Below are 22,710 nucleotides of genomic sequence, written 5' to 3'. Positions count from 1 at the left end.
AATAAGAGGATTTTAATTGTCTACCTTAAGATATAAATGGGCTGTTGTTCTATTTTCTTAAGCACAGATAGTTTTTACTAATTTATGTTCATGTACACCATGTCAAAAAGACTGGTAGTATTACAGGCACTCAAATTCTACAATAATTATTAATTTCCATGTTACATGCAGTACCTACTAGGTACTAGTACCTAGTAGTTCTGCATTTTGGTCATAGGAAACAAGATTCAGTAATTTCTCTCTATGGTTATCCGTTAAATCCAAAAAAAATGTGATAAAAGCTAAGTTATTATACAGATTGAAAAGTTTGCAGATATTTAATTTTAAATACTATATTAAATTACATAAGATATTTAGTATATTGACAAACATAATTTCCTAACTTAGAGCAAGTAGATCATATAAGGGGGAAAAAAATACTGTAGATCTGGATGAATTCCACAAGATATACTTTGGTACATTAGCTCATATATATCAAGTACTGTTAATTTGTCCAAAATCAGTTTTTACTTTTAAAAACAAATCAAAAATGATTAATTTTGGCAGCCATTTTGATAAAACTTTTTAAACTTAATTTCAAGGAAAATGGAATCAATAGACTGATTAAAATAGCTATGGAAAAGAAAATGGCTTAAATTCATATTTGTGAACACATTAAGAATTTGTAGGTAAAGCTCTTGTATATTCAGAATGTCAAGGCTAATTACTCTTGCTCCACTCTGATGGAAGGTTCCTACTGCAGTTGTACAGAATTTTTCCAAATAGTTGATGCAGACTGCCCCTTAAGAGTAGCCGAAATAGATTAATATCCAACTTTGATCTCTTAATATATCAACATCTCTTAATACTACAGACATCTTTCTTAAACCTCAAAGCAATTGACATGCTTACTTAATGGCTTTTGATATATTTACCAGCATCTCAATAGCTGCTTAAACTATTTTGATAGGTTGCCATGAGTAAAGGATAACCCTCAGAATAAATTCAAGATAGTTAGTCATCATTTCCTGTACACAACTATAAAGGAGAAAACAATTGTTACTCCTGATCCAAAGCAACACAAAAAAATACATAAGATAAAGAACATAATAACAATTTTTAAAAAAATAAGTGCGTAAGAGAGTTTTTATATAAAATAATACATCCATAAATTGATGCTAGTCACAGGAGTGTCTGTAATGAGGTAACTGGCAGGAAACGATCAGTAGTTGGGGGCGTGGAAGGGTGGGTTACCGGGTGAAGGCGTTACTGCACCTTTAAATATACATGTTGTTGATGGCAGGTAGATTGGTGCCAGTGATGCATTGGGCAGTTTTGACTATCCGTTTTTACTTGGCTAACCTATGCCTCGAGTTTTTCGACCTCCTGTGGGCTGTCTCATCGTTGTTGATGAGGCCCAACACTGTTGCATTATTGGTGAACTTGACAATGCGATTACTCAGGCGCTTGAGTTGTGTATCCTGATTATCGTGTCATACATCAAAACCTTCTAATATAGAGCAAGGTCATTTTTTTCAAGAGATATTTATATTGATATCTCATGGGTTTCCCCATTATGCATGCCTATATTTTTGTAAAGTGAGCTTTAACTTGCCAGACTTTTGATCTCAAGTTTATGAAAGGTTTTAGGTTTTAACAAGAGGACACAGGAAAAGCCACACAGGATGGAAGACATCCTGGAATAGAAGAAAGCACACAAGGAGGAAAGTATTATATATCAAACTCATGAACAGAGATGACATAGAAAAATCAAGAAAATGAACAATTCATTATTTTTAACCTGGAAAAATTTGAAAGCTGTATAATTCAGATAGGGACCCAACATACTATCATGCAGAACAGCTCTCAGTGTTGAGCATTCCTGCTGTCTGCAAAATATTGCATAGTCAAAAGAATTAGCATAAAGTGTTTTGCATTCTGCACACTAGAATTTTAACTTTGTGAACTGTTCTTTGCTAATAATATTTTATGCCCACAATTATACTGACCTCTTTTAATGAATGTTGTTAGACGAAGGCCTTCTTATTGGACTTATGTTAGTAAAAGAAATTCAAAAACTGTTGGATAGAGATTGTCTTAAATATATTAAGAATCAGTTTTCTCCCCCCACTATTAGGTCCCGAGCTCCGATTTTGAAGAACTTTCAAGGAAAAGAAAAAACCACAGTAAGTAACTAAAATTCAGATATTAGTGGTTATTAACTCATTAATCATTTTGAAATTTGCACTTTATGCAAGCTATTTAAAAAATTAAACAAAGGCAAACTTGTATTGAATTTTACTCCCAGAGCCACAAATAGTTAAGATTATCTTTGCAAAGTGCAATAACCAAAAATATCTGATGCAAGAATCAAACATAGCAAACTAACATTTTTAAAAAAAACACAAGAATGTCATTGAGAACTGTAAAAAAACTAATTTTCCAGGAAAAAAAGAAATTCATTCATCCCATTTGGTCCGAGCAATGTCTGAGGCATTACCATTATACAGCCCAGAATTTGTTAGTGATGGAAATTAACAAGAAATGCTTTAACAATTGCTTTACACTAAATGAGAAAAATCAATTTAAAAAATGACATAGTATTCATTTCAAAATGCCTTGTTTTAAATATTTTAAGCAAAAATTTAATTTTTGAAACATTTCTGAACTTAAATTTAAATGGTTAACAGCAAAACAGTAGAAATGCTTTCACATTTGAATAATTTTGTTTTACAAACCTAGTTTTAAAAGAGGAGGTATTTAGAAGATGTTAACTCTGCTGCTCAGGCAGACATTAATTTACAATCACCAGTTCACACATTACATCTGATTATTACTATTCACTGGACTATGCATATGGCTCCAACTTTCCATTTGATACAGCAGTAAATTAGTGTAGATGTTTGTCAGTTTTAATTGAAGTGAAATTATAAATGGGCCTGCCAGAAGCATCAATACTAGAAAATCATAGTGAATTCAATTTTTGTACTTGGCAAAAGTGAACAAAAATTCATCCCAAAAAGCTTAATTTTAATTGTGTAGATTTTAAAATACATGTTAAAAAGATCCAAGTAAAATAAAAATGAATCAAGAAGTACGCAAGGTATTTATTCAAGCTTTGCCTGTACTTTTACATTCTTCCAAGAAATAAGCATCAATATGTACAGCAAATTTATAATGATGCAACATAACCCAACCTAGAGCAATTCCTAGTTAGACTATGACAAATGTAAAACATTTGGCACATCCTAAATTTCTTACAATAATGAAGGTCTGTCATGATCCAGCAATTCTAACCCACAAAAGGAAATACATCAATCAATTCCTCAATATAGCTGTCACGAATTGGAATTTAGTAGGTCCCTCTGCTAACTTTTGGACCTTGGTGATGCATCAACCACAGAAATACAAAGCTCAGAAATTTAAAATACTCACTGATAGAGGACCCTACAGCTGATATAACCTTTATTATTTTTTTTTTAAATACAAAGATTTCCTGTTGTACCAAACAATTCAACAAAATTAATTACAGCCAAATGTATTCTTTTTACAACCAAAATGAACAGAAAAACTATATCCAGATTATGTATATAATTTTCTGAATTAGAAACTACTTTCATTAAAACAAAACTTCAACTAGAGTAAATAATCATTGCTCCAGGACATGAACAATATTTATACATATAGTACATTGTTGGTTCAATTTGAAACAATATTAAAATAAAGTTTATAATAGATACAGGAAAAAAATTGTCCACAACACACCTGTTCCAGGAGTTTTTGCACATCCCATGAGTATCTCTCTACTTGCATTTAACTATTAAGTGCAACTTTATTTTAATATAAATCTATGATTGCAATATCCATCTCCTGAATCTCAAATTCAAGCCTGTAAGTAATGACTCAATTCCACTGAGAGCATTCCAAGCTGCCTTCCAACCAATATCAATTTAAAAATGAAAAGCAAAAAAAAAACTCAGTGCAAAGGATTTAAGTGAGATAAAAATTCAGAATTGATGTACTGTGAATAGAACAGTTTTGTTTTAATATATTTTCACCATACATTTGATTAAACTACAACTCTGAAAAGACCAAAGAAAGATGTGAAGTTAAGATTTGTAAAACAGTTTTTGGTTTATTTTTAAAACTGCTAACACCAAGGGAACAGGTCCTTGGAGCTAGCAGTTGTCCGTGTTAGTGGAATAGATATACCCACGTCAACAGTTTTCAGTCATTGTTCCCCAGTGTTAGCTCTACACAATTCACAGCAGAATCCCGAACAAAATCACCACTATAATAAAATTTGAAAAGCGCTGTGGCTGAAGACCAGCTCCTGGCTCCAATGTCATTACTTCTTATCCTGTAGCGAAGGTTTGCAAGCAGTACGTGACAGCTATACTACAGTCCCACTCGGCGAATTGGCTTGGTTTTGGGATGACAAGCCCTGTAAACATAGCATTTCATATTGTTATATCTCTGGCACTTGAACTGAACATTACTTCATTTCTCTATGACCTAATTAAGTGTTTCATGTTTTCTGATGAGGCATAACGGTATAAGTAAGCTAGGAATTTTTTATCTTGATAATTGGGAACTTTATCCTGATAAAGTTTTGTTTCAATATTGACTTGAAACTTCAAATAAAAATAATGTAACTCATAAAGTTCCATATTAACACTAAGTTATTCATTTGCTATATTCTGGTTCTAGATAAAATTTGATTATCTCAATAAAACTATTGTACACTTAAGAACAGACCATTGGAGACTATTTTGTAGCAGGTTGACCAACTCTATCATTAGTACACGGGGTATAATTTGGATTGCCTATCCCAGGCACACAAAAGCAGTTTTGCATTTCATATTTTCCATGATGCTTACAAATATGAACAACAAATTGTATTGGAAAATGTCATCAAAACAAATTAATGGTGTTAAATGACAAACTTAGTCCATTTCTTTACAAAATTATTACAGTTCTGCTAAAATTTACTCATACATAATAGAATCAAGTTGATAAAGCCAGCAAACAATGCCTGAACATGAAAATATACTTGTGTGCTACTTTGAGCCTTCATTTCCATGCCCCTCTTCCCCCCCCCCCCCCACCCCAAGTTATTTAGATCACATATAAAATTACACAAAAGCTACAAGGTCTCATATATACTAACCCAGTTCACAAATCAACTTTAATATTTTAGTCTTAAGGGCACTTGCTTCAGTGAGTGTTTGTTTAAACTATAATTTACAATTGTTCTTAATTTATACCACTACTAAACCAATATGTATTTCACAATATTATCTTTTGGAATTAGAAACTCATCAGATGCACATAAACAGGTGTGTCTCCGATCAAATTTACTTTAGGGTTCCCATGGAGAGCTGGAGTGAGAGATAAATTACAACTATTAAAATAAATTAGAACTAAATATAATCATGGTTAAATAATCTACAGCTCTAAGCCATGCACTAGAAATGCAAAACTAGCACTGAATTGGTAGGTCAGTGAGGCTTGAGTTATTTAGATCTGTATTGGTTAAAGTGATCATATGGAGCTGTGGTTAGTGTTTGTTACCTGATTATGATAAATGAGGAGACAGACAGGAGTGAGATAGACCAGCTGATTGAGTGGTGTTGCAACAACAACCTTGCACTCGAGGTCAAAGTGACCAAGGAATTAATTGCAGATTTCGGGAAGGAAAAGTCATGGGAACATACACCAGTAGTCACCAATCTGCAGTGGAAAGGCTGAGCAGTTTCAAGTTCCTGGGCATCAACATCTTTCAAGATCTTTACTGGGTCCAACAGATTGGAATTACAAAGAAGGCACGGCAGTGACTAAATTTCTTTAGAAGCCTGAGGAGACTTGGTACATCATAATCTAGAAAATTTCTACACATGTACTCTAGAGAGTTTTCTAACTGGCTACATGACCATCTGGTAGGGGAAGGCCTCTGCAAAGGATCGAAAAAGGCTATATCATGGGCACTAGACTCACCATCATCGAGGACATCTTAATGAAGTGATGCCTCAAAAAGATTATATTCATCATTAAGGACCCCCATCATCCAGGCTGTGCCCTCTTATTGCTACCATCAATATGGTGATACAAACAACATTTTAGGAATACCTCTCTGCCATCAGATTTCTGAATGGTCAATGAACCCATGTACTCTACCTCACTTTTTTTTTGCTCTACTTTTTTTTAATTACTGGAACATGTAGCTTTTGTTATATGTATTACACTGTACGGCTGCTGCAAAACAACATATGCCAGTGATATTAAACCTGATTCCAAACTTTAAATTGTAATTACAATTGAGTTGCAGACTAAGTGTTGATCCTAACTTTTATTAGAATTTCCATATTAAAAAAATCAATCATTCAAAGAGTACCATGTTTAATCAGGGCCAGATCATGATCAGAGCAGTACTGCAGGAGCTTCCATTGATCTACCCAATTGTAAAGGACTGCTGCAACTGTCACAAGTTGGCCAAACACAAAATTTGGAAATATCTTTCTAAGCAGTATTATTTGTTCTTGCGTAATAAATTCAATTTAGTTGAAATACCATTTCCTATACATCCTGGTGCAAAAAGTGAAAATAAACATTATACATCAAGTCATGTAAAATTTGTGGATAATTCTCAGTTTGGCTTAATTTCCCTAATCTTGGCATTCTCAAAGGCCAGTTGGTGTAGATCCATTGCCAAGATATGCTATGTAGAGGAAGGATGAATTCAGGGGTATGTAAAGTATTGAATGAATACTTCACGTGTATTCAAAGTGGGGAAAATGATAAAAGCACTGGCACCAAAGAACGAACAAATAAGCAAAAGGAGTAAACCAAATAACATTAGCAGGAAGCAACAACCATTAGTGGGAAAACCCTTATAAAATTTCTGAATGACAACACAAGGTCAAGTCTTACAGACACAAGTAAACATGACACAGAGTGTCAATAAAGGCAGAGCATTTGACAATTTTTATTTTAGTGAAGTACTTCATAAGGTTCCATATGCCAGATCAATTAAGAAAAAGCTGAAGGAAAATAGAAAAGCAAGTCTGCAAATGCAGGAAATCTGGAAAGATGTGATTAAGGGGCAGATAACAACGGTTAATGCTAGATGGGAATTTTAGCAATTGAAAGGATGCACGGAGAGCTGCAGGGCTCACAATAAGCAGCTTGCTTCTGATATACAAATCATTAGACCCAATTAGACAGATCATTAAGTTTGCCATTACCAGAAAATGTAATTGGTCTAGGCTATAAGAAATTGCTAGTTTGAAAGGCACAAGACTGCCAAATAAAATCCAATCCAGAAATGTCTGTAGTGATGTATTTGGAAGGGCTAAACATGAAAAGAAACATCCAATAACCACATAGTAAGGGAAGAAAAGAACAAGTTAAGATGGCATGTATATCCACAAGTTTCTAAAAATAGGACAAGAGATAAAGGTGTTAAGAGAACCAGCTGTCACTGGCCAAGGCACAGAGAAGTTGGAATCAACAATTTTATGAAATGTGTTATAAATGGAGTTTTGATTACCACAGTACAGGAAGGAAGAAATATTGAGATTTACAAGGACATGGCCATTGTTGTATATTCAGAAATTCAAAATGGGCACTGTTTTCTTTGAAACAAAGGAAAATCAAGTAAGGTTCAATATGATTTTTTTTGAGAAAAGGGTAAACTACAAAGACTTTTTTCTTTTAACTAGGGCATTAAAGCTTCAGTTAATTGACAGCATTTGAGAAAGTTAACCTTTCAGGTCAATAGCTGGTAATCTTGTTTTTATTACAAAATTTTAGCTTTTCAACTATATTAATGGTAATGGGATCAGAGGGGCAAATTGCAGTGAGATGAGGAACTCGCCAGCTTGAAAGAGTGTTTGAAGGAGAACCCTCATCACATTTTAAATGTCTGCTATAACGCTACAGACCAAGAGTGATATTAACCCAAAGCCCATTTTTAGTACCTTGTGCTGCAAATTTCTAGGATTCTACAAGATTGAAAATATAAAATATCTTCTAGCAGTTGCACCATGACAAATGACGACGAACATTAAAATAAGACCATCCTTCATAGTTCCAAACTCTTGAAGGATTAGAATACTCTTTAGAAACTTAAATATGTGAATGCATCAAATAGATTAATGTTAATGTTTTACAGCATTAAAATTGATGATCTATTCATAAGTCAATAAGCAAGCCAAAGGTCACAAAATAATTAAAAAGAAAAAGTAGTATTTCTTTTAGTTTACTCACCATTTATATTGCATTAACCACACTTTGTTCTGCACAATGATGGACTTTCATCAAATCAGAACATTTTTCTTAATCTGGGTGAAATGTGATAATTTGGTCGAGTTTGAATTGATGAAAATTCAGCAAACCAATACCCTGTAGTGAACTTTACAACATTGCATAAAGTTCAATTTACAAGTATAATTGCAATAACAAAGCAACATCTGAAAGCAGAATCGCAGGCTGCTTCAGTAGTCTTTAAATTTATGTGCTTTTTAAAATAATCAGTATAATGAAGTTCTTAAGATCCTCAGTTATCTGAATGCAGTTTGACAAGGAGCTCCATTTGTCAGTGTACATATTAAATAGCATTTTTTCCCTTAACCATTAAGTAGTGCAATGCCCAGGGGGAAAAGAACAATACCAGATCGTATTAAAACGAAATTTCCTGCCAGTGCAAATTTATTTTATTATTTATTTGGAGATACAGTATGGAGAAGGCATGCCACCCCAGCAACCCTCACCACCTGACAAATTTGATTAACCCTAACCTAATTACGGAACAATTTACTCTGAGTAACTAACCTACCCAGTAGGTCTTTGGAGTGTAGGAGGAATCCCGAGGACCCAGAGAAAAACCAGGCATTTCACAGGGAGGATGCAGAGAGACTCCTTACAGAACGGTGTCGGAATTGAACTCCAAACTTGGGAACGGCTCAGCTGTAATAGCATCATCTACCTGCCACGCTCTTGTGGCATTAATATATTCCAAGAGATGGACTGTGAAGCCAACTCAGCTACATTAAACTCCAGGCTAAATTAATGGCAGTGGTCAGCCACTCTAAGAACAGGAACAGTTAATGAAACATTTGCTGCATTAAGTTAATTTGCAAAAGAAAAAAATTATCCCCAGGCAATTTCCCATTAAAAATAAATCAAAATTTTATACAGCCTTAAAGTGCTTTTGTGTTTGTATTTTAATCACAATGTGCATGGAGCATTAACAAAGTTGCAAAAACTTTGATTGTGTAAAGTGTTTTATACAGCAAGTAATAATTTAGGTGGAAGAGTAGTAGGGACATTTATCTCAATTACAATGATTTCTTTAATATTAAAGAGAATAGTTCCAGTGTTTCAAAGGAGATCAGAACCTACTGTAAACCAAGTGATACTAATTTTAATGTACAACTGTACTCTTTCCAAATACCAGTTTTACCATAAACCATCACAGTCCCCAAAGCTTCCAATATACTCTATTTTGCTTATACAACATTTGCTTCTTTAACAGTAATAATCAAAGCAATACACTCCCTGGGTTGTCTACTATATTGACAGTTACTGTATCCAAAAATGACCTTGAACAATGAATTTGCAGTTAGTTAATTAAATCACTACTTTCACCATTTCAAAACAGTCTTCAGTGGATCTGTAGTTTCATCTGCAATCACCTGTACTCCATGATTGTTTACTAAAGTTTGCTTTTAAACTATATGGACAATAATACTGTGCTGAAACTGAAAATAGCTGTGACCTCAGTAGATGAAATCAGACTGAAGCAGAGGACATCTCAGATGTTTATGGATCATCAGTCATAATGTTTTCATTTTCAGACAAGAGCAAATGTGTAGAAAGCCTTTCTATGGATGCTGTTTGCTTTGTTAAAATTACATCTCAGAGCAAGTCTCCTCATTGAATGCACTGTATTTACTAAGATGCTGTCCACGTGCAGCACACAAAAACCAGGCTCAAAGTCTTGTTATTAAATGTACTTGAACTTTGAAATTTGTTTTTTGGAAAAGAGATACGGCATGGAATAGGCCCTGTGCCACCAGCAATCCCCCAATATAACCTTTGCCTGATCATGGGACAATTTACAATGACCAATTAACCTATGAACGGGTACACCTTTTTCTATATTGTGTTTAATTTATTTTGAAGAGCACCCAGTCTACAAGTCCTCTCAGTCCTTGGGCTATTTCACAACCCTTCAATCTGACATGTTAAAGAGATAAAGTGCTATTTTCCTCATTTACTAAGGTTCCAAGCTGTCTTTCAGCTCCCCTGGTCTATGTTTTCCCATAAATAATTAGGCTACAAGGTCAGACTTGTGCACTGAGACCAGTGGTCCCCTTCCTGACAGCCCAATCATCCAGAACAAAGTAACCTGCCAGATGGCATCAAATCCACCTACTGAAAACTTGAATTATCCATTCTGGTTATAGCTCAACAGCATCCCACAAAACCACATTACACCTACAAAGGGTGGAGGGCAACGGACACAGACCCAAACTCCATGAGAGTAGCTCACCACCAAGGGCGATTGAAGTATGCAGTAAACGTCAGCACATTCACAGCCCTTTTTTGAAAAGAAAAGCTATTCAGGTAAAAAAACTGGAATGGAATGACCAATATTTATTTGCTAGTTTTACTGGAAATAGTTTAACATAAAAATGAGGTCATAAAATATTGAGAGCACAAAATCAGATATTTATACAGTACTTTTCAGGATCTTGCAGTGTTCAAAACACTTAGTGGTACTTAAGAGTATTTAGTTGGCCTGGTAAGCACAGTCAGTAATGGCCAACTAGGAATGTGATGACCACAGAATGCATATGACATTCTCTGGGATACAAATATTAATCAGGAGAAAAGGGATAACTCAAGTTGGTCTTCTTTAAAACAGTACAAATTGGAAAATGTAATGGACATTGGTATAATACTTGATCCACAAAATGGCAATGAAGAATATTTTCATTCCTTAGATTTTCACTGGGACTTAAACCCATTACCTTAAAATTTACATCAAATCAGTGCTAACACAGCTTCTCTGAAAAACTGTCTTCTCATTATTTAATCTTGGAAACTACAATGGATTCATAAATTACAAGTTACATATTAATTTTGAAATTAAGATAAACACTTCGGAAGACAATTTGCATTTTGGATAATGCACCATCTATAGAAGTTTATTCAACCCTGTTCTCTTTGAAGCCAGAAATTTCATATGTAAATGTTAATCTAGATCAGCTGTTACAACAGATTGCTCTTGCTGGACAATGAAAACGACTGAAACAATTGTAGTATTTTCAGAATCAGTTATAGATTTAGAAGCTATAATTTCATTCGATAGAGAAGCTGGTTGCCTGGACATTCTACCATTAATTCAAACATTATGGAAATGAAATTCATTAATAAGAGACAAATGGTTAAATGAAAACCACTGGTGAAATTGTGTAAAAAGCAAACTGGAAATGTTTTTTTAAAAACAACAATGAGCAACAAAGTAATTAACATATTTGACACTTCTTCACACTTGAAACTTACAGGATTGGAAGATGCTTGCATGAAATTTACAGATCAGAAACTGCATAGCAGAATTCATTTGACAGTATAGTGGATAAGTATACAAGTAATCCTTTTCAAAGATCAAACAAATTCAATAAGCTATCAGTTTTAAAAAGTGCAGATTCAGGTTTTTTTTTTAATCTTAAATTGTATAAGGTTTCATAAATTTCCCCAAATTAATCTCTTCATTTCACACAATTAGTGAATTTAATCAAATTTGATTGTCAGCATGCTTCCAACATAATTAAAACTGAAATAGTGCAGTCAGTATTTTATTAGTTGGCAGAAGAAATGCAATTTTTTAAAGTGTTAACTGCACAGATTTTTTTTATATTTATACAAGATTTCAAACAACAATTTTTTTTAAAAAGCTTACACAAAGACCACAATGCTAATGGCTGTATCAAGCTTGTAATTCTTGATCCAACAAGTTTTTACTGACAATGTTATAACAGTTATTCTAAACCTTGTTAGCACAGTCAGAAGAACTGAAACAACAACAATTATGTACAAGATATATCTATTTAATACACACCAGCAGTATTCACTGGTTGTCGTCCAAACTGAATTAAAAGATATTTACACCTCACCAAATTCCACTGTAAAAATTGTGGACTGTTCTGGTACACACCAGATCATTTAAACATGCACAACTTTTTACAGAGATTTACAATTAGTTCATACAGAACATTATAAATATGCCCAATGTTTAACAACAAAAATATTATACACATTATTCCATTCAAAAGCACTTAACCTTTATTTGGAAAAAAAAGTGATGCTTTTCACAAAATCAATGTGTGATTGCAAGGTGAAGTTTCCTCATATAACTATCACATGAGGGAGGTGTGGAGGGAGAGATTAGAAGGAAATCAATGGTAAATAATAAATATGACAAACCATACCAAATGTTAATCACAATAAAAGATGGCCCAATGTTTTTGAATATTATATTTTCATTACCCAAGCACAATCTGGAACTGAAATACTAGGCCTCAATGACAAAAAAAACCCACAACTTTTTCCCATTTAAAATACTAATTTATCGCATTCATTATTTTTTAGCTCGTGTAACAGAAGTGCTTGTTGACTGGAAGTATCAAGCATTGCTTTAAAAACAAATTACTACGGAACAATTTAATTTTGGACTTGAGTGCCTGTGAAAAGGAAATCAATTATGGTCAAAAAGTTATTTTTGAAATAATATAGTTGCTCTGAAGAGGAAGAGTTTTTGTTTTATTTATATATTATAAAACTTAGGTCTAAGAGCTCAGACTTACCACTTTACCAGGCCTTGCCCATGTGCAAATAAATCCCTCCTGACAGGCAGTGACTATACAGTCTTCAAGAAATATTAAAACAGTCAGTCTTTCATGTGCTATCTTTTTACAGATAAGAGGCTCTAACAAGGGTACATCATCCATTCTAGGGCAGAGGGAAGTTCCCAGAGTCTTGGCAGAGTCCATTTTAGTTTTGGTGACTAGATTTAGTTTGTCACTGCTTTTGCTGGAAATGTGGCCCATGCTGTGATTTCTTTTGTGATCCTTCTCATGATGTCTTTCCTTGCGGTCGTGTAGTGATAGAGTCGCAAATTTACTGACTCCTGAAGCAATTGCACCATCCATGACACTGCTTTTGTTACTGGCATTCGAAACGGCAGAGTGTGGTAGACTATTTGACCGAGGAAGAGGAGGAGGTAAGGAGTTGCTGGGTGTTGTTGTGATGCTACTGTTACCATTGCTTCCAGTACTGGTTGTAACATTTCCACCTGATGGACTTGTGGCATTCATCACATTTGTGTGTGTCCGAGCACGTGAAAGAGGTTGATGAGGGAACAGGATGTCTTCTGTTAGATCCCATAAACATAGCTGGGTGTCTTGGCCCACAGAGCCAAACCTATAAGTGACACTCACAGGACGACTGTCTGTAGAATTCCTTTTGGACAACCTAGACTGTGTACTATTTGCTCGATCTCTGCCAAAGTGTATTTGGTCTTGGAAATCCTCATCGCTCCCACTGAACTCCATGGGATCATTTTCTTCTACGCTAGTGGTATAAGGGTCAAATGCAACAACGCTGACCCATGACTTATGTCCATGTCCCCTGGCTATTACACGACAATCAATAAAAGACCACACGGTCACCAGATCATCTTCTCCACCGGTTACAATATATTTTCCATCCGGACTCCAGCACACACACAGCAGTCCTCCAAAGTAACTTTTCATTGTGCCATGTAGTTCAACAGAATCAAAGTTAAACACACGAAGAAATCCATCCTGACTAACACAAGCAAGGTACTTCCCATCTGGAGAGAATGCAAATTCATTCAGTGCCCCCTCACCAACTGTCCATTTGAGTAAAGGGTTTCGTGTAGATTTGCTTTTGCAAGTGTGAACTGCATAACTGTCTCCTTGTTTCAGTGGCTGATAATGTGGTGCAGTGGTCCCACAAGAGTGTTCCACATTATACAAGTACATACTGCCACTGGAATGAGATACTAAGAAGAGGCTTTCCGAGCCAGGCACCCATTTTACACAAGTTACTCGTGACTTGTCTATTAACCTCTGAGGAAAAAAGACAAAACAATTAATTGTTTTGCTGAACCATATCTTCCAAACTATATTGAAGCAAAAGTGTAATAAAATTGAACTTAGTCAATTCCCTTTACCAAAGCCTTTTAAAGTTATAACAAAACATACAATTTCTTATATAGCAAGTTAACTGGTATATTTTATAGTTAGAACCACTTATTATTGAATGTTAAATGAAAAGACATTGGTGGTCAATTTTATCTTCAATAAATCAAATTTATGGATTAGAGCATGTATCATAACTTATGATCTCAAATGCTCCTAGGTTTTGTTTAGTAAATTTAACAATTCACCTTGAGAATAAGAATAACAAAAGTGTATCTGGACTTGATATGTAGTTAGTGGCCTTTTATCTCCTGAACGAAACCGCCCACAAGTAGTATTGTCTTCAGGATCTTGTTGCTCATAATTATTTTGTCACAGTCAGATCTTCCTGATTCCAATTAAAATTGTTGCTTGAATGGAATATTTAATATCTTCCCTTCAAAATAGACAGTTCCAAATCTTTCAACATCTCTGAGCCTGAGTTTTTTTTAAAGTATCAATCTGGTTGTCTTTTTCTATATCTCTTTCAATACTGTGCAAAATTTCAAAATATTCCTGCATGTCAACACAATGTCCTTGCTCACACTCATCCTTAGACTTCAGTTCCATCCTTTGGACTATACACAGCAAAATTCAAATTTCTTTTCATTCTTATCAAGTCCAAAAGGCAGCTATTTTCCCCACTCTAATTCCCTCTTCTAGTGTCACTGAATTTGTCCACATTAAATTTCATTTCCTGTTCATTAACTCATTTTAAAAGTAAAGATCTAGGTAGGTTTGAACTCTGCCCGTTGCTTATTGTTTACATATGCTCCCTCCAATAGACAGCCACCTGCAAACCATTAGTTTTGTTAGGAATCATTTGTATACACAACAAAGGCCTTTCTGAAACTCTGCAGGTGTCATCTTACCACTATTGTGTCTCCATCTTCAGCAGTTTTTGGACTTCCACAATTAACTAGGATTTTTATCCACCATGTTCCCTTACCTTGCAGATTCCTTTTTTCCAAAAGCTCACTTAGAGAAGAATTTCTATCAGAAATGCCCATTGTTCTCTCAAAGAACAATCACATTTGATAAAAATATTTCACCTAACTTTTGGAAGGGTGTAGCAATGCTTACAATTATGCTTTTTTTTAAAGTACATTATCCTAAGGTACTGCTCCAGTTTCTATTAACTCCAACAGTATGACATCATTACTGGCCACCAGGTACACGTTTCATGAGCTTACCCCCTCATCTTTTAACTTCCAAATTATTATTTTTGGCTTCCCCCCCCCCCCCCCCTCAATTTGATGATAGGATTGCCAATCTCTTGCTGGCTTTTCTCTCAAAAAGACTGAGGTATGATCCAATAGATGCTTTTAAGATTATGAAAGAATTTTCAGGTAATACGCAGAAGCTTCTAAATGGGAACCACAACTAAGGATCACATGCAAGTAAAGATATTAAAAGCCCATAAGAGAGCTTGGTACAAAAAGACTTTACAAAGTGGTTAGGATGTTGATTCTACTATCAGAAGAAATAGTTTGGGAAACAACACAATAGAAATTTACCCAGTATAGTAACCAAATACTAGTAGGCAGGATACAAGCCATCCCTAGCAATGTACTCAGGAGAAGAATTCAAATAGTGGATTTAATTAGTGCAAGCCTTGAACAATTACCAGCAAGCTAGCCAACTAGCTATCAACTATGGCAGCCATAGCTTCTTATAACCACGAACAGTGGTCAATTTAAGGCTCTCAGAATTTTTGTAGTCTATGTACTTTTGCTGAACTGATAGGATACCTATAGTATATTCTGCCTTCCATTTTTTCTTCTGATGCTGGTGCTCACCTCCCTCTTGCATATATCAGGTACATTAACGGGTTTACATAAAGAGGTTAAGAGGTGAACCGAGAGCGTACAAAATAATGGCATGCCCCACACCCGCTCAGACATCACCCCCCACCCAACACCTCAACAGTAAATGCTTAATGCATTGCCGTCATCAGTTGCTCCTGTAATTTTGTTTAACCCTTTGGAATGACTGCATGGTGTCACTATTTCCTTTATAACTTGGCTCCAATTATGTGATAATGTTATTTGCATGAATCATTTCTGGATTTCCAGAGGCATAGTACGGAAATTCTGAAGTTAAAGTCTGTGATTCATCGTGACATAGGCTACAGTTTTGCAATTAAATATCCTGAAAATATTGCATGGTGTTGCCTAGATTTGAATGGTGTACCAAGCTTTAACTGTTGCTTAGTAAATTCAATGGCACAATACTCTATAATATCATTAAGAGATTGTGAGGTTAAAAAAACGAATTCACTTTCTGACTTAATCTTTACCTGTTATATTCAAAAAAGTTAAAAATTAGCTAAGCTGCTCTGAAAGTTACACTGGTATCTCAGCATAGCTCTGGAGAGTGCAGATTCAAGGTTGAACAGTGTGTGTGTGTCTCTCTCTCTATCTATCTATCTGCAGTGACATCCACTGAACTGGGGTTCAAATCCCTAATCTCCCATTGTTGTATTGGAAGGCTTGTGCAAACCCCTCTTCTCAGCAAAGAAATGGAGCTCAATGGAGGGTTTATTTGTGAAAACTTGTCAAATAGTTGCCACTGGCCTTTGCATTGTTATCATAGGAAAATATCTGGGGAACTAACAGGGGGATACAGCAGCTTCCATATGCTTCAACAAATTGCTGCCCAGACTACTGAAATGAGCAGCCATCCAGCTTGTCCTGATTAGCCATCACCGACTTCAGGCAGCTTCCCTTATCAAATCATTGGGCAATTCATTGCTGGGGGAGGTGCAGGACTTTTGCACCATTTTAACCAGCACTGCAACACTTAACACAAACATGATGCTATAATTACCCCTCAGCTCTGACAAAAATGCTCTCAGTCAGCATTTTTGAAATCATTAATTTAGCTTTCCCACTGAGCATAAATTGAGAAACTATATTCCCTGTAGCTTAACCCTGCACTTTATTGTAGCTTTCAACTGCTTGGCATATTTATTTCCACTTATTTTTCCATATCTATTCATCTCACTTCAATGTACTGCTCATTACTTAATGAAAAACTAATCCTTATTCTTAAGTTAAGCCAACGCCCAGTATTTTAACCCTTTTTCCTTCTGCCAAGTCTTATTTTTCCTGTACCCAGTACATTGTATTACTAAACTCAATCTACTTTATCTTTAGTGTTGTTTTCACTACTGACTTTTCCAAAATAAACTTTTCTGAAGTTTCTGCACTCTTTTCAACCAAATTTCTAAATTTTCACTTCTCTGCTACCAGATTGTCTCCGGCACATACCCATGAAAACTTTCCTGTCACATGAATCTTATCTCTAACCCTCCCAAAGTAAATAGGTCCATCTTTGGTTTGTTAATTCTCTATCAAATTACAGGTCCACAACAGAAACCTCCAATTCTCTTACTTGATTTACCATTTGCATTTAAGGTTTAAGCTGCCCATTAGTCATTAACCAATGACTTGCCCTTTCTCTACTTTTATTAATATTTACTAAAGGCCAGGAAGTACTGCACTCATTTCCTACCCATACCCAAAAGCACATCCAGCCCAACCTCTAAATTTACTACACAAATGTTTTATCCAAGCTACTGAACTACTATGTTTTCTTACAAAAAGATCAGGGAGATACTTCATGACTGAACTTCCTCACCAAAATGAGCATGATGACTAGGACATATTAGGAATGTCTTCGCATCAATTTTAAAACCTCAAGTAAAGCAAAGTTAGTTTGTCAACAACCAGCAAAAGAGATTGAAAACTTTTGATGATACTTCAAATAAAAAAGTCACTGGAAGTAAACACTTAAGCCAAAAGAACATTCTGATACAGGAAACACTTAAAATAAGTTGATAAGTGCATGATTCGTTTTTTTTTAAAGTTTATCTCAAGATAGGTAGAACTCAAAATTAGTACTTCAGTTGTAAAATAAAAGGTCAAATTTCATCTAGAGTAGCGGTCACCAACCTTTTTCAGCCCAAGATCCCCTACCTCGGCCCTAGTGAAAGGCGAGATCGACCCCCAGATCGATTAGTTGCATGCATGTGCACCAGGCAGAAAAAAATGGAAGTAAAACCCCGCAAACTGGACGTAGAAATAATGCATAAACACCAAGGGTCACCACCCTTTTTTGCACCGCGGACTGGTTTAATACAATATTCTTGCAGACTGGCTGACCCGGGGGGGGGGGGGGGGGGGGGGAGGGGGTGTGTTAACACGATGGGAATACAGCAATATTCAAAGCAGGTTCCTTATGCCGAGTCTATTCTGCAATTTAGCTTTCGCGGCTCTCGGCTTCTGTCCCGCCTGCTCACGTTTTTTCTGCTGAAAAATCTCAGCGGGTTTGTCTTTTAAGTGCAGGGTGTTTGGACTCGGTACCAAAGCAGTTTTGAGTGCTTCATTACCTCATTGGACAGCCTCCGGGTCTGAACTCCAGCCTCCCACCCGCCTGCTGCCAGACACGCTGGCCAGGTGCAGCTGGTCGTGGGTCGGGTGAGAGGACAAGGTCAGTGCCGGAGGTCCCCGTATCGGAGCCGCGGCGGTTGCAGTCCGGAGCGAGCGGCTGACCAAGCAGGGAGAGCAACAGGGCGCGCGCCCGCTCCCCCCTGTAGGATCTATCAGCCGACAAAAGTTTGTTTCAGTAGATTGCAGCGCGGTAGCTGCTCTGATACTTGCGGAACCTTGAGCTCAAATTAGGTCGTCTGCAAATATTTTAGCACCGGGTTCCCCACGACCATTTGGTATGTTAAACAGGTTCAGAGGCGGCACTCATCTGCCCACGTTCCAGGCTAGTACCAATGGTACTTCCCGCCAGCCGCACTCTGGGCCAGTAGCATCGGCAGTTCCCGCCGGCCGCGTGAGGGTGTCACTGCGTTTAGGCGACTGATGACCTCTCGTGTATTCAAGTTCAACAGTGGGTTTGACAGGGAATGAGGAAAGGTGCAGCTGACTCATATTGTTCCCTCGCAGCCCGGTGGTTGGGGACCACTGAAGTACACTGTGTAGTACAGGGGAGCTACATGCATGCGCACTGGGCAGAAAGAACAGAACTGAAACCCCGCAACCCAGAAACAGTCTCTAAACAGTATTTGTGTATTTATTTTTCATTTTATTTTGGGATCTCCTGGGAAAGTCTCAAAGATCGACCAGTCCATCACGATCGATGGGTTGGCGACCACTAATCTAGAGGAAAATGTTCACTTCCTTGATATCTGAACTCAGTGAAGATAGTTGGTCTCAGAAGAGGCACATTGTTGGTTTTCCAGATTATAACATTATAACTAGACACACCAGTAAATTCCTTACAGAAAGAAATAATTTAAACATAATCAAACAAAACTGTTTTGAAAATATATTAGGAATAGAATTTAAAGCTATTTTAACCACTCTGAAGCAAGACACTGTTCAAGTGTTCACCTCTTAACCTATTGAAAATATAGTCAAGACTCGTTCTTGACCAGCTCTGATTTGGATAAATTACTCTACAGATTACTTATTAAATGTTCATGCAGCATAATTTGTTGTCAATTATTCTGATCACCTGAAAATTATCTCATGTTTTCTCTTTCTTGATAACAGACAACTAATTTGCTTGAACTGATTTATACTTGTAATATTACTTGAAATTTCAGCTTTTGAATGCAAGTGGTAATAAGTTAGACATGCAATAATAGGGAAAGAAAATTATAACTGACATTTTAAGGGAAGACAATACAAGGAAAATCAAAGGGATTCTCAGTCTAGCAGTTCTGGATTTAAAGATCTCCTGCAATATGCAATTACTCATTTGGGATTGACTGACGACAGCTAAAACACATTCAAAGTAAAACAACCGTAAATGTGGGGTAACTATGATGCAGTGATTAGATTGTGCTTATTGAGTAACACTTACTTCCTCATTAAATAACTTGCTAGTTTCTTTCTTTACAGGGTCTATAAGTTGAACCTGTCCTGCAGAAAAGCCCACAAGGAGCGAGACACTTTCGGCTGTAGCTGTCAGATGATTGAAATCATGGCAGGTGGGCTGTGTTCCCTTGTATATCCGCTTGTCTATAGGTTTACTTAAATCTGCAGCCTAAGGAAGTAAAAAGGAACATTAATTATACTTTTATTTTTGACCTCTCACATCCAACTTAATGAACATTCATGAATTCCACATACCACTGTGGGATATTGCAAACTACATCATCGCAAACATTAAAAATCTTTATTTCATATTGTTCACAAGTAATACATGTTGTGATCAAAAAGCTAAAATGCATTAACCAATGACTGAAGTGTAGGTGTAAACAATAACAATGGAATTCTTTGGCAACTTTCCTATGGAAAAATTTCTAAAAAGTCATTTAGTTGCCTGCAAAAAAAAAATCAAAACTTTCCTAATGCTGCAAGCAAGTAACGTAAAGAACCCATCTATTTTAAACATGAGCTTGTTCATCTAGATTTTTTAAGTATAGGAACATACATAAACTTTAGTTTTATTAGGAAAAGAGTTTTGCCAAATATTAGGAAGTGTTTCCATCTATGACATCACATCAACAACAAAGTTTTCCTCTATCCATGATTTATGAAAAAGGTTCAAAAACAATTCAGACTAATCTAATGTAATGTAAATACAGTCAAATTCTACTGACGGTACTACTGTATTGGTGATGATGAAGACTGATAATACTGAAAGATATTTTAATGGAATATATGAGCTGCTTCCACTAATAAATGTAGATTTGAACTTTGTGGTATTTTTCTTCTCCCACTTGCATTTTCAGTTCTCACATCAGATTAGCCAGCGTACATAGTACCTGTGGATCTTTTCCAATTCCGAAAAGCTAAATATTGCTACATTTACAAAACCAAAAAATGTTATTAGAAAACCAAGATACAATGCAAAGAATTTTTTTTGAGGATTTTAACATTTTAACAGTTGCAACAGAAACAGTAAACAGCAGATATCTGTAGCTAAGATGCCCATGTGTCCCTACACGAGTAATCTTGGAGGGTTATAGTTTGCCAATTCAATCAGATATCCTTCAGGATAAATTAAGGATCACATTTATGTAATGTGACTATGACAAACTGGTCCAAATCTAAATAATACTAATTATTCAGTGGATGCCAAAAATACTAATTAAAGCATTTTCTCATTAAAATAGCTTACACATACCAAAACTTTTTTAAAAATCAAAAAGAGTGTTACATAGCAATTCTATGGGTCAGGCACTCAACCAAGACAATGGTATCATAACATTGGCCATCAATAAGTTTTGGTTCTCAGTGATGAATTTTCAAAATTTATGGAAGCATATCATTCAACTTTCACGTTGACAGATGCTAAACAATTTCCACCAGTCTGATGATCTTCCACAAGTGCTGCAGCAACAGTTCTACCTGAACTCTCACGATACTCAAATTAAAATGCAATCTTGCAGACTTAAAGCACAATCTTATTCGGTATTGTCGACAGGCATGTCCAGTTTAGTATTTGCAAGGGGAAATTCAACATCAAACAATATCTGTAACACCAAAAAAAATGCAGTTCCTCCCAATTCAGATAGAAACAATGCTGCAGCATTACTGCAGTTGGTACTGTTGAAGACAAAACTGACTACAGATTACATATTCTCTAGCAACAATCAATCAGCTGGAGGAACTAAGTGGGCTAAGCAGAATCCATGGACTTGGGGTGGAGGGGGGCAGTGGCAGAAAAGATGGTGGCAAAATTCTGCATGGTAACAGAGAGTCGGTATTATTGCCTAATAGATCTAGCAACCTGGGTTCAATACCAGTCTCAAGTGCTGTGTGTAGTTTGCATGTTTTCCCTATGTCCACATGGCTCCCATGCTGTTAGGTTAAATCGATGCTACTGTTAATTGTCCCTTGTGTAAATGGGTGGTAGGAGAATCAGGGCAGAGATGAAGGCCATGTGAAAAAGAACAAGCTCAGAGGAAATCAAGATTGATAATAATGTCCTCAGCTGGCAAAAGATTCACTAGGCCAAATTGCCATCTTTAATGCTGCAAGGGAAAAACTGTCTTGAAGTTTCTCTCAAAGCCCTGACAGCTCTCTGACCAGCGCAAAAAAAAGTAGCAGTACCTCAGACAGTAAAACTGTTTTCCAGTAAGACAAGTTTTTGCTTTTTATTTAGAAAAGATTTTAAATCTTTACATAGACTGAGAAAATTTTAGCAGAAATAAATAAATTATTCCAGGATCTGAATTCATGTAAAATGTCAGAAGCTACAATAGAAAAGGAGTGTAGCTGGCACTATGATCAGTGGACCCAACTTAGAAAATAAAATTGTGTAACACTCCAACAGTTTCAACATGTAAAAAGAATCAAAATACAATTTTAGATTGTACTTAGATGTAAATAGGTTACCCAGATTTGAAATGTAGTTTTGGAATAAAGCACAATCTAGGATATATTCCCGGATGACGAAGACTATTATGCACTACTGACAAGGGAGCAATAACACC

The 22,710-nt window shown here is 35.9% G+C and overlaps 2 protein-coding genes across 13 annotated transcripts in view; one reads left to right on the top strand and one right to left on the bottom strand.

Annotated features, from left to right (window-relative positions):
• The window catches only part of LOC132386955 (MAPK/MAK/MRK overlapping kinase-like), a 107,879-nt gene that overhangs the window by 81,193 nt on the left and 3,976 nt on the right, over positions 1-22,710 (top strand). For 7 of the 12 annotated variants that reach the window (XR_009509741.1, XR_009509734.1, XR_009509735.1 and 4 more), the window contains 3 exons: positions 2,117-2,165; positions 13,149-13,267; positions 20,168-20,188. The gene's annotated coding sequence lies outside the window, so the exon portion shown is untranslated. Of the gene's footprint in view, positions 1-2,116; positions 2,166-5,665; positions 8,059-13,148; positions 13,268-20,167; positions 20,257-22,710 lie in introns of those variants that run through there. The other 5 variants (XR_009509736.1, XR_009509719.1, XR_009509727.1 and 2 more) reach the window with 2 other exon arrangements.
• The window catches only part of wdr20a (WD repeat domain 20a), a 41,284-nt gene continuing 20,850 nt past the window's right edge, over positions 2,277-22,710 (bottom strand). Inside the window, exons 2-4 of the mRNA XM_059959305.1 lie at positions 20,130-20,312; positions 12,852-14,138; positions 2,277-4,423 (exon numbers count right to left, since the gene is read on the bottom strand). Coding sequence (XP_059815288.1) covers positions 4,373-4,423; positions 12,852-14,138; positions 20,130-20,312 — 1,521 coding nt within the window. The 3' untranslated portion in view covers positions 2,277-4,372. The remainder of the gene's footprint in view (positions 4,424-12,851; positions 14,139-20,129; positions 20,313-22,710) is intronic.

Source organism: Hypanus sabinus, chromosome 2 (genome assembly GCF_030144855.1).
Source record: "Hypanus sabinus isolate sHypSab1 chromosome 2, sHypSab1.hap1, whole genome shotgun sequence".
Taxonomy (NCBI): Eukaryota; Metazoa; Chordata; class Chondrichthyes; order Myliobatiformes; family Dasyatidae; genus Hypanus; species Hypanus sabinus.
This window is presented reverse-complemented; position numbering and strand designations above follow the sequence as displayed.